The sequence below is a fragment of the Lolium perenne genome, chromosome 3, assembly GCF_019359855.2.
Source record: "Lolium perenne isolate Kyuss_39 chromosome 3, Kyuss_2.0, whole genome shotgun sequence".
Taxonomy (NCBI): Eukaryota; Viridiplantae; Streptophyta; class Magnoliopsida; order Poales; family Poaceae; genus Lolium; species Lolium perenne.
The window spans coordinates 241,057,621-241,070,442 of NC_067246.2; the positions used below are offsets into that span (position 1 = coordinate 241,057,621).

The following is a 12,822-nucleotide window of genomic DNA, read 5'->3' on the forward strand; positions in this document are numbered from 1 at the left end:
AATCGGGCTTCGCTCCTCGCCCAGGTTCTCCTCATCCCCGCAAAAGACTGTAGCAGCCCGCTGCACCCCCCCCCCCAGACCCCGACCCCCACCTCTCTTCTCCCTCATTTCCCCCCGTTTCATCTCTCTCTCCAGGCATGGCCTCCCCCGCCCCTCCCCACGCCGCTCCTGGCTCCTCGCGTCTCCTCGTCTCTCGCGTCTACTCGTCGACGCCAGCCACAGCCTCCTCGAGATGCAACTCGAGATGCATCACCAGGGGCCGCCGGCGAGCCCAGCCAGGGGAGAGCTCCGCTGCGCCACGGATGAGCCAAGCCAGGGGCGAGCTCCGCCACGCCACGAACGACGGCAAGCTCCGCCAGGGGCCACCGGCGAGCCCAGCCAGGGGCGAGCTCCGCTGGGCCACGGAACCATGCCGCCGCCTCCCTCCCGCCGTCTCGACGACGCGCCACCCGCGCCCCAACTTCCTCCTCTCCCGTCGCGAGCAGGAGCAGGAGCACAGAACCATGCCGTCTCGAAAACTCCGCCGCCAGGAAAACGCCGCACCGGCCAGGACGCCACCGCGAGGACGCGCCGCCAGGAATCCGCCGCGAGGACGCGCCGCAGGAAGCCGCCGCGACGCCACCAGTGCTCCGCCAGGACGCCGCCACCAGTACAAAGGACCCGATTGCTTTTTGATTTTTTTTCTTAAGGACCTTTGTGTAATTTTTTCCACCCAGCAGGTCTCACCCTATACAACCTTTGCCAAACACCATCTGAACTCGCCATCTCTCAACTGATACAGGCTACCAAACAAGCAACAAATCTGAGTTGAGCATGTATGAGGTCAACATGTATGAGGGGAGATAGAGAATCTGAGATGAGCCGGGCTACCAAACACACCCTTAGTAGCGATTAGCTGCCTATACCTTCTGCCCATTCATCTACTGAGATGGAAACGTGATCCAATGAAACGCAGATAGCTCAACAAAACCCTCTTATTTTAATGAGGACAATTTGCTGTTGATTCGATTAAGTTTCTCTTACAGAGTTGATCTTAAGAACCCCACATGGGGCAAGGTTACGAAGGACATATTTTTCATGCTGATTCTACAGAAAGGGGAAATAATGGAGCCACTCCACTTATTGCTCATCCCCCAAATTGATCAGTGAATGTATTTTTCTGTTTATTCTTCAGGCTGATCGGATGGAAGCCATTCTAGAGTGTTGCCACTAGACATGGGCACAATCACCCCTCCACCGTATGTATAAGTTGCAGGTACTTTCCATGCGCTCCTTCTGAGAACAATCTTCGAGTTGTTCCTTGGGAGGCCATAAAAATCTGGCCCATTGAAGCTTGTAAACGCCTCTAGCTTATCAAGAGCACCAGCCTGAAACATGACAAAGTTTGTTATGAAATTCTACCATTTTGGTGTATGTACTTCTTTGCCTCTAAGATTTTGACAAAGACAGTAGCACTCCAAACACACAAAATTGAACTACAACGAGAGACCGACAGAGAAAATAAGATATTACCTGTTCAAATACCTTCGCATACAGGGAAAGTGCAACGGGAGCGCTATATATTCCTGCACAGCCACAGGAGCACTCCTTCATCCGTTTATCATGGGGGGCACTGTCAGTACCAAGAAAGTATTGTCTGCTCCCACTTGTTACAGCAGAGACAATAGCTTGTCCTGAGCAAGAAGATTCAGAAACATTTAACACGCACTGGATACTTATAGAAAGAAGAAAAAGGAAACGGAGCATAGTTTCTACCATGCACATCGCTAGTGTTATCCTACAAATGAAGTGGGCGATTTTTTTAGTAAACAAAAAAGCAAGGTCATCTGTCACTATATTCGTATATAATTTTATGCAAAAGGAGCAATTTTACAAATCTAAAAAAGCAAGGAAAAATATAATTTTATGCAAAAGGAGCAGTTTTACAAATTTTAAAAAATTACTTCAGAAAGATTATCCAAGTCAATATGTTTCCACCACAGATATCTCAGTATCAGACAATACGCAACAGGTAGGATGTTGGGCAGAATTAGAGACACGAGGGTTAGGACACGAGAGTGAGCAGAACATACTGTGAGTTTCTCTCTTTAGTACTGGCAAGCAATAATTGTGGGGCTGTAAACCACCCTGAAACAAGGCATTCCTATTGAGAAGGAGATGCTGCGGAGTAACCGTTGCAGCAACATTACCTAGGACCAAAAGAAAAGATGCAGTGACCATATATAAGGGCAAACAGAAATATTAAGGTCACTGTAGTGGCACAGACCTTCTTTGCACGATTCTACAAAGTTCACGGCATCCATTGTAGTGATATGTTCCATAACAATTTTAAGTTGTGGAAGTCTTTGAACAAGTGGTGCTAATATTCTCTCGATGAAGACCTTCTCGCGGTCAAAGGTGTCGACATGAGGATCCGTGACTTCTCCATGAACCTGAAGGAAATGAAAAACAGCCATAAAGGTGGCCATATTGACGTTGACAGTGCAAGAACCAATATTACTAACTTTGACACAAAATCTTTTTGGTAATTTAGGTATTTTCAAGGCAACAAATTACAACCTCATTTAACATCTGAACTAAAAGTAGAGATCAACCGGGCAGATGGACCGAAACTTTGAGATGCGTGTAGGAAGAAGAGCAAGAGCTGCTTACAAGTAAAGGCATTTCCTGCCTGACCATCTCTTCAAGGACAGGCAAGCATTTCCCCAGTATATCAGTTACACCGTCTTGGGAGTTGGTAGTTGCTCCAGCAGGATACAACTTGACGGCAAAAACCACACCACTCTTTCCTACAAACCAGCACAGCGAACATGGCATGCAACATAAAGATTATGATCCAGCACTTCATAATTCACGACTGAAAGAGGACGATGGCATTTACAAGATGACACAAAATCGCTAATGGAAGTACTCTAAGCACATCAACCAAGTTTATCCTAGCTTCTAACATATAGTAAACGATGTGATGATTGACTCATTGCGCCATGAGCATTAACCAATAATAGTGCCAACTAAAAGAAATAGCTTTTGCTAGTTAAAAGCCAACAGGTGCAGATATATTAAATATCTACGACACGCAACCAAGAAGTACACATGGCATGCAACTATTAAGAACACACAGTAACAAGCAGCTAAAGAACCACGTATTGTGGTAGGGAGAGTCTGTACTTGCGATCTTGATTTCTTCCGGGCTAGTGGTGTCCGTGAGGTAGAGCGTCATGAGCGGCGTGAAGCTACTCCCGGGCGGCAGCGCCCTCAGGATCTCCTCCCTGTACTCCACCGCGCGCGCCGTCGTCGTAACCGGTGGCTTCAGATTGGGCATCACGATGGCTCTCTGAAAATGCATCTCGCTGCCACCATCAGAAGTACAAAACACAGTTCAGGCATTGCGTCAAACAGTTGGCATGCATTATTACTGAAACGAACAAGTGGAAGATTGCTCGGCGAACAACCTGTGGGGGAGCACGGCTGCCAGCACTTGGCCGTCGCGGAGGTGGAGGTGCCAGTCGTCGGGTCGCGTGATGGTAAGCTGCTGCGGCGCCGAGGGGGCCATGGCGCTCGCCCTGGTGCACAGGCGGTGGGAGGAAGGGTGGATTCGGACCCGGTGCGGAGGCGACGGCCGCAGGAACGACACCGAAGGCTTCAGATGCGGGTGCTGCGCCGAGACGGTGGCTGTGATCGCGACCTGCATTGACCTCGCTTTATTCGTATTCTGTTTATTTTTCTTGCTCCGCCTACTGGTGGCATGAGCGTGGAGCAGAGGGGCGGCGGGAGTGATGTGATGGGCAAGAACAGAGAAGATCTCTTGTTGCCTGGGCACGATAAGGCCACGGTTTGGGCCTTGTGGGCTTATTGGGTCGTCCATCAGAGAAGAAATGCCGACCGTTAGCGATCTTCTACACGGAGTCACGGAGTCACGGAGCAATGGGATGAGGGACTCCTGCATGCTACTCCGTATAGCAAATATGCCCGTGCTTTGCATCGAAGAAAAAAAACTAAACCGTGAACTTGTAAAATGTAATTCCTGTTGTCATGGCAAGGGAGACCCAATTTTTAGATAAGTCATTTAACAGAAGCTTCGGCTCTGCTAAAAGGTCTAGAATTCTTGGAACAGTTGGACATCCAATCAGTCATAATAGGATCGGATTCTCTTGAATTGATTCAAGCATGTAATGCAGAAGTGGAAGTTTGGAGTCGAATATGATGGGCATTAGCTGAGGTCTTGGATAGACGATTATCTGCAGACTATAATCTTACATAAAGGAAACCAAATAGCGGCGATGCAGTGCTTGCAGCTCTACTTGAAGGACTCGGCACGATCCTGGTTAAGAGGTCTGCCGAAGGGATCCATCAAATCATGGGACGATCTGGTAGACGCTTTTGTCAAAAAAAATCCAGGCAACATATAAAAGGCCAGTTGGAATCGATGAATTACGTCATTATCAGCAGAAGCCGAAGGAGTCGATGCGTACGTACATCGGGAGGTTTACCAAACTCCTGAACGCTGCCGAAGACGTCTCTGACGACAGAGCAATCGACGCATTCAGCGATTGTATTCGACGCGAATCTTACATAGAGGAACTTGTGCGTAAGAAGTCGAAGACCATAACCAAGCTAATGGAAATCGCCAATAGTTGGGCTGATGGCGAGGATAACGTACGAAAGCCTCGTCCACGCAGTGACGACGAAGACGACGACCAACCGAGACATGACTTAGGAAGTCGAAGAGACCACCAGAAAAGAAGAAAAGAGCACGGATACGATGATACCAACATGGTAGCGGCAGGATATTCTGATCGCCGAGATGATCGATACGATGATAGGCGGGATGATCGGCAGGACGGCAACCGCGAAAACCGTGGCAACTACAAATCACGGCCCTCAAGGATCCCAGAACTCCCTTTTGCTGAGCAGTTGAACGCTCTCTGTTACCTGCACGCATATATTATTCAAAGGATGATAAGAAAAAGTCGAGTCATCCACTCAGAGATTGTCGACAGTTCATTGAGATGCAGAAGTTTATCCAGCAACAGCAGCCGAATCCACCACCACCACCGCCACCACCTCAGCATCCAGTTCAACAAGTGCAGCCTCGCAACTCTAACGAGTCCTTCCCTCCACCACGGGGATAGATGAGCATGATTCACGGAACTGGTGTTTCGATAAGGGAGATGAAGAAGCTCACTCAAGAAATCAATCTGGCAGAAAGTATCATGGCCAATATTCCAGAATACATCGACTGGTCATCTCAGAGCATTTTGTTCAGCAGAGCGGACCACCCGATGACAATCCCAAAGCCAGGTCATGCTGCTTTAGTAGTTGAAGCACAAATTGGAGGATTTTATATGAGCAAGGTCTTTATGGATGGTGGAAGTGGATTAAATCTGACATTCCTGAACATAGTCAAAAATATGGGAATTACAATGAGGATGTTGGAAGAAACAGATACATGTTTCCATGGAATCCTCCCCACCTTACCAGCGAACTCTCTTGGCAAAGTTTATCTGAATGTTGTTTTCGGGAAACCTGATAATTTCAGGAAGGAAGAGATCGAATTCGAGGTAGTAAATTGGGAATCACAGTACCATGTTATACTCGGGAGACCAGTTTATGTCAAGTTCATGGATGTGCCACATTATGCGTATCTCAAGCTCTAGATGCCAAGGAACAATGGAACAAACATCACAGTCTATGGAATTTTTTCACGCTCAGATAACTGTGATCGCGAGTTTTAGAGGATTGCTGCCAAGTTTGAAATAAAACAAGAACCTATCGACTTCCCCTCCAAATCGTTAGCACTCGAAGATAAGGAGACGAGCGCGCCAAGAAATTAAAAAGACCGGATGATCCTGCTCCGAAAGCTTCGGCAGTTGGGCCTTCGGCAGTTGATAGCAAGGCCTATGTCGACGACAGTAAAGCTCTAGCACTTCCTGCAAGCACTTCTGATGGAATCATCGACGCCACCAAAGCCACCGGCTCTCTAGACAAGATCAAAGATAAGAAAAACCCTCCTCTTGGTTAAAGAAGATGGGCAGCATTATGCAGATTTATTTTTCTTTCTTTCAGTAAGGCTTTTCAAGCCACTTTTTTTATTATGATATTACTAAAGACTCAAGTTTCATTTATCTGAAGTATTGCAGTAATTCGGGGCACCCGAACAAAGTTTATCGAGAACCTTTTTCGTATACTACAACGAATATTGGTTTCCTCGAAATTTTACCCAGGATTGTCATCTAAAGCCTCTGAAATTACGAGTGCTACGAGACAAGATCAACGGAACTTTCACCCTCCGCTAGAAAAGCCTCAAAAATACACGAGTGCTGCAGATAGCAAGGGTAAACACATATATACTTACAAAAAAAGACCCATGACTGGTACTTTAAACTACAGAAGTACTTAAGAGCGACGGAGTCATTGGCAGGCTTAGTTCCATCGACTCGCTCGGGGGCTGCCGCCAAAACATACATCGTCGGTTGAAAGCAAAGTTGCACTTACATCGGGTTTCGCAAACTCACAACATGAGCTGATTACTCAAGAAATTTGTTGTCAACAAACATACATGTACATCATAATACAAATGTAAAATGAGTAATTAAGATTTACTCTATTCATACTAACCCTTGCCAATGGCATTAGACATAATTACAAAAGGGAAGTACATATATACACCTTCCGACGAATCAGTTTAAAATCTAAGCATCTGAACAATCGGATGAAGCAAGCACTGAAGTATTTACTTTACAGCAGGAGCATAAACTTTTCTCAGGACTACTCTTTTGGAGCCTCCGCTTCTTCGACTGTCTTTGAACTGTCTTCAAGTCTTTCAATTACGATGGTGGCAGGAATCTCTACCTTAGGAAACAAAGGTCCTACATCACCATCGGTGTTGGCAATGACCATCAAGTTTGCGGAAGGGTGTCTCAAAAGAACAAGGGCAAAGGCAGCTTTAGCTCCAGCAATAAGCTGTGCACGAATCAAGCCTTGGATCTTCTTGGTGTTACCGAACTTTGACATCGAAGCCAACAAAGTAGGAGGGACCTCGTTCAAAGGAAACATTGTCTTCCAGATTACCCTCAACCCAATATAGCACTTGTCAAAAAAATCGGTGCACTTGTTGCACCCGATCTTGAAACTTTGCGACAGTGGCGGCCTTTGATTGGTTTCTCTAAAAAACTTCATCAAAAGATGACAGATGAGTCAAGGCATTTACGCACTCATGCACACGTTGGTTTTCCTCTGACAAGTTCAAGGCTATGACTTCAAGAAATAATGAAAGAGGTGGCATGAGAAGAAAATACTTAGTGATGCTCGAGAATTTAGGGAATAAGAAGATGCTTACAGTTTAAACTTTCTGTTGCTTTCTGCAACTCAGTAAGATCATGTCGTTCTGCATCGGTGGCTAGTTCACCCTTCTTCTTTATAATGGCGGACATAGCATGAAGACCACGCATATCCTTTTCCATCTGGGCAATTTGAGACTTCATACGTTGGAGCTGAAGCTTCAGAAGCTGCCAAAGCTGGCTTGCTAGAACTTGACTTGGCCTTCTTGGGAGGAGGTTCTATGAAGCCTTCATCACTGTAAGCATATGAACCAGGCAAAATGAGGACATTAATACAAGAGAAAACCTTGAAGATTGGAGCAGTGGGAAACACTCACAGATCAAGCAGATCATCTTCATCAGCGAACCTGCCAGACGACCTGTTTGAAGGCAGCACATTCACCTTCTCCGCAGCTGCATCAACAAAGGCAACACGATCAACATCTCGTCATGGATCGACTCCGCCGTATCACTTGTATCATCAGCAAGGGATTTAGGATCTATGGAAAAAGCTTCGGGATTCATCGGATCATTGTCTTCATATTCTTCACCATCGTGAGAGAGATCTAGAGAATTTCTTTCTTCAAGATTGTCATCCGACATATCTTGAAAATGTTCGGGAGCTGTTGGGATCTGCCGAAAGAATTAAGTAAGAATAATGAAAAACATAAAGTTTGGAAGCAATAAGTTAACACAAATGCAACGGGGGAATTACCTTGTTCGGCGGATGGTCAGCATCAAAAGGCAATTGGAGAGATACAAGCGGAATCGAGTCTTCCTGACTAAAATGAGTCAAGCGCCTAACTTCATCAAGCAGTTCTTTCTCGGATAGTTCGGCAACATTCACTCTGGTCTCGTCCTTGGGGCCTGAATACAGCCACATCGGGTGGGCCCTGGACATAATTGGCTGGACTCGACGTCTCAGGAAAACGGCGGCTATCTCGGTACCTATCATGGTTTGACCATCGGATTCTTTGATTCGAAGAACTCTCTCAAATAATTTGTCGGCTGTTGGTTTCTCTTCGGGTGATAGAATATTCTTCCAAGATCTTCTGGGCACGGCCTCGAGGACATCGACAAATTGTGGTAGTTGCGTGTTGGTTTTTTTTTTAGAGAAACTGTGAGGCAAAGCCTCACAGCAATTTATTTAAACAAAAGAACACAGAGTCCACAGGTTACGTATATACAAAAATACAGAAAGAAAAAGCAAAAAAGACCATGAAACTAAGGTAAAGAATCAATCCAGGCCTGCAACTGAGAAACATGTTTCTCTTTGGCCCTATGCTTATGCTTAGAGACTTCATGAATAAAATCTCTCCTCCAAGCTCTAAAAGATGGTCATGTGTGCTGGAAGATGTAGCGGCCCAGGAAAATCCCCATATTAGAATTGCTTGTTCTTTTTATTTTATGCATCATCATGGCATATGCATCATATCATCCATGATTTTAACAAAATAAAATTTATTTTTATAAACCCTAATTATTTTATTTTCTCTCTCATATGGTTTAATAAAACCTCCAACTCTCTTCTTATTTTCAAAGAAAACCATATACAAATTATTTATAAATATTTGCAAAATTGTTAGAATAAAATAAATCTTTCAAATCTTTTTCAAACTCTTTCTCTTTTTCTTCTTTGGTCGAGAAGCAAATCTGAAGAAAGGACATCACCAAGAAGCCTAAAGCAGCTCAACTTCCTACAGTCCAATATCTCAACATCTTTCTTGTATTCCTGGATGAGTCATGCAGGATGCGTGAACTCTTACATGCCAACCACTTCCCTTGATCTGCTTTAAGCACAGCCACACGCATCACGCCCTCCTCTCCATCCTTTTCCACTTTGTATTTCTTTCCCTTCTTCCAAGCCAACACAGACACGGACAAGGGTTTCAGAAAAAGTTCAGAAACAAGGGAGAACCATCGCCACAAGGTCCGCCTCGCGCTGCCGTTCCTCAGCACCCGCCGCCAAGCTGCTGCAACCCGGCGGTCCGCGTCATCGTCCTCTCCATCTCTGCGCGAGGAATTGATCCGAGAGCACACGTATGCGACGAACTCGTCCTCGACATCCCCTCCTACTGGCGGCGTACTTCATCGACTCCGGCGGTTCCGCGACTCCTTCGACGCTTCTGAGCACGGCTCCATGATCCTGGTAGTCTACTCGTTCTCCCGGACCTCCCCTTCTTCTCCTTCGTGCTCCCTTTCGGATTACCGACTTTCGCGGTCGCTCACCTCCGCAGGTCCTCGTCGCCGGCCCGCTCCGTCTGCCATCCGGCCAAACCTCCGCCCGTTTCTGGCTCCCCATGGACTTCCACATCGAGCGCTTCTCGTCCCCAAGCCGCTCGAGCTCTCCTTCATCGTCCCTGTCCCCGACCACCGCATCCGCCACAGGACTTGCGGTCAAGTTCGTCGTCCTCTCCACGCGTCGTTGAGCGCCCCCGAGCCGTTCGCTTCACCGTCGAACTTCCAGGGTGAGCACCATCTCCGTCCCAGCCTTCCCCTGCTCGTTTCCATCACCGTGCGCCGCCCAATCGTGGTCGACGTCGCCGGGTTTTCCCGCCGTCGTGCGCGTCCCCTTGCAGTTCAGTTTCGTCAGTTTAGTCGGCCTTCTGAGCAGGCCAAAGTCGCTGCCGTTCCTGGATGTTAAACATGCACGCCTTGCTCCGATTTAGTCGGCACAGCAGAACCATGTTCCATCGCTGCAGCCACCAAATAAATCCACCTTTTTGTTCTCTGTTTCTGTTCAGATCTTGTGCCTAGAGATGCATCAAAATGTCTCGTGAGCCTTCCTAATCAATATCAGAAACCAGCCTGCTAGCTAGCGTCTACCATCCACCTGCTAGCCTGCTTGCTAGCTAGCTATCGCACATCCTGTCTAGTCAAATTTGTATGACACCCTCAGTTTAATAACAATCTTTGGTCAGCTCCAGTATCAAGTTGCATGATCCACTTCCCAGCAGAACCAGATCAAATCTCAGGGACAGCAAAATGCCCCTCTTCCGTCGTTGGTCTTCAGTTCAGATAACACCTCTATTAAAATTCAGTTAACAATTCCTGTACAAATATGTCTATGTTTCTGTATCTTTTGAAGCCAGAACCAACCCCAGACTCGGGGTCAGATACACATTGGAGGATTAAATCCACCCTTCATGCCTTCATCTATCTTTCCAATTGCTGCAAATGTTTTAATCTTGCAAACTCTATATTTCTCAAACGGTAACTCATAATAAAATGTTTTATATATAAAAGTTGATCAGAAAATGTGAGGATTAATATTATGTCATTCATATACATGCTTGCATCATGTAGCGTTGCGTTAGTTTGCATCACACCTAATAATTAAATGCGGAGTATTTTGGAATTACCGGATAAGGTTTTCCCGCTTCGTTTAATATTGAAGTAGCTCACCCCTGCCATGATATGCCATGCTAATTAACACTTAACTTTGTCGGTAGAACATGCAACTCCAAACCTAATTTGCTTGTCCGGGGTGCTGACTCCGATTAAATTGGATAAGTTGCATAGCATCATAATTGCCATGTCATGCATATCATCCTGATCATGCTGGATCTTCCTTTATCCGTAATAGTAAGACTTGCATGCGTTGTGTGTTCCAGCATTTGCTTCTTCCTGGATAGGATCGCGAAGTGGTGTGGTGAGATACGACAAGTTCTCCGGATGTTCCTCGGTAAGCTTTAACAGGCAAGCATTTCCCCTATACTCCTGCCCCTGCAGAAGTCGCTCACCTATTTTATTTTGCCTTCTCCCTCATGCTATCCTTAAGTTGCGTTCTTGTCACGTGTCCTTTCCACTTGTTACCTCAAGCAGCCCATATTGCCACAACCAACCACCAACCTCCTACAGCTGTTGTTTGGTTATCGGGTCTGCCTTGCGAGTTGTAGTGCATGCTAGTGCTGTTTATATCTCGTTACCGTTACAACTATCTTATCGGGTTATCTGTTGGGGATCATGACACGTGTTACATGTTTATATCTGTTGAGAGTATCATGGTTACTTGATAATAGTTGTTAGCGGAGGCATTGGTGGGTCAGCTGATCGTTTTGTGACGGCTCACTTGTGTTTCCTAAATAACCTAGGACCCCGAGTTCTTGTTATCTGTTCCGAGACTGAGCGCTCTAACCACACGTGGGTATGTTTCTGGGTCTCCCCTCGACCACTGCCGGAATCTACAGCCTTGTCCAGTGGCCACAACTAGTTTGCAATGTTTTACCATTTGTTGTTTGCGTGCATGCCAGCCTGTTACTTATTTACTTTGGGAAGCCCCTGGGTGCCTTGTATCCCTTGTTTCTGGTATGCACGTATAGGTCGTGGAGCCTCTGCGAAGTGGTTTATCGCCCCAGTGTGTGTTTAAACCACCTAGCACGTTGACACACATAGCTAAGTCCGCTTCGGAGATACGGCCGGACTTCGATACGGGTTCAACTTGGTTAGGTGGCTTCCTGGACATTGTTGTCGTGAAGGAGAGTGCGAGTCGTGATATCCACCTGTCGCAAGTGGGTTGATCGTGCGTGTGGGCACATTTGGGCACCCCTGCAGGGTAAAATCTTATCGATAAGCCGCGTCTGCGGTTATGGACGACTTGGAGCTGTATGACTCGACCATAGACAACTTACACCTGTTGTTCCAATACCAATAACTTGCATAGTAAGATAGAACAACTTCAACAATAAATGGTTAAAACTTGACAACCGTGTGAGTGCCTTTGTAAGTACTTCCTTGCGAGGGGGGAACGCATCGGCTGTGTTATGTTTGCGGAGTATAGAACTGATAGTTTATGCGCTCTCTCACCTTCTCTGATAGACGAATGTTGTAGAGTGTCTCTATAGGTTTTTAGTGCTAGCGCGCTGCCGCTTAACCCCACCATATTGCCTATGACGTTCCTCTTGCGTCCTCTAAGTCTCCTGCGTGCCTCAAGTACAAAGGATGACTGGTTGATGAATGCTTATACGTCTTGAAGTCTTGTTAAGTACGAACCCGTACTTATTGCTGCTTCTACGGGATATAACCGGGCAGGTATGAAGATATGTTCGATGAAGACGACGTTAGCGAGGTTACCCTTCCGGCTTGGCCTGGGCAGGGTTATGGACGCCATCGTTTATCTTCAGGACTCTTAGTCCAATTTGTATCTTGTCCGTACTCGGATGTATTTGATCTTCTGTATGATTTGGATCTTTGTATTGTATATTTGTATCTTGACTCGTTGGAGTCGTTGTTGTAATATATATGTATCTTGTGGGCTCTATTTTAATCCTGTTGTAATATTACCTCTCGTGATTGATTCCACCCGCATCGCGTGCATGCTTCGGCGTGTACGAGGCGCTTGGTGGTGCGCTTGGTGGTGCGTCTCCTAAAATCGATATCGTGCGGATTTCGGCGGATTCGCTGGGATCCTCATGGTACCGGTTTTGGGGCGTCACAAGTTGGTATCAGAGCATCGGGTTGACGATACCCCACTAGTCCAGCCTTTAGGATAACCTTGCCAACG

At 46.4% G+C, this 12,822-nt stretch overlaps 2 protein-coding genes and 1 long non-coding RNA gene across 4 annotated transcripts; 2 read left to right on the forward strand and 1 right to left on the reverse strand.

Moving 5' to 3' along the window:
- Positions 1-956: 956 nt before the first annotated feature.
- On the reverse strand, positions 957-3,960 carry LOC127343839 (dihydroorotase, mitochondrial). The gene is made up of 7 exons (XM_051370030.2): positions 3,453-3,960; positions 3,169-3,350; positions 2,653-2,789; positions 2,267-2,432; positions 2,073-2,189; positions 1,513-1,673; positions 957-1,367 (listed from the first exon to the last, which is right to left on the reverse strand). The coding sequence occupies exons 1-7, from the start codon at positions 3,944-3,946 to the stop codon at positions 1,164-1,166; spliced, it is 1,461 nt and encodes a 486-aa protein (XP_051225990.1). The 5' UTR covers positions 3,947-3,960; the 3' UTR covers positions 957-1,163.
- Positions 3,961-5,213: 1,253 nt separating this feature from the next.
- LOC139838123 (uncharacterized) lies at positions 5,214-5,657 on the forward strand. Its single transcript, XM_071827479.1, has one exon. The coding sequence runs from the start codon at positions 5,214-5,216 to the stop codon at positions 5,655-5,657; it is 444 nt and encodes a 147-aa protein (XP_071683580.1).
- Positions 5,658-9,049: 3,392 nt separating this feature from the next.
- LOC127343837 (uncharacterized) lies at positions 9,050-12,579 on the forward strand. 2 transcript variants are annotated; one of them, XR_011755844.1, is made up of 4 exons: positions 9,050-9,468; positions 9,557-9,787; positions 10,934-11,018; positions 12,351-12,579. It is a non-coding gene; the product is annotated as an uncharacterized lncRNA (long non-coding RNA). The 2 variants fall into 2 exon arrangements; XR_007877539.2 differs by having other exon boundaries at positions 10,934-11,004.
- The last annotated feature ends 243 nt before the right edge of the window (positions 12,580-12,822 follow it).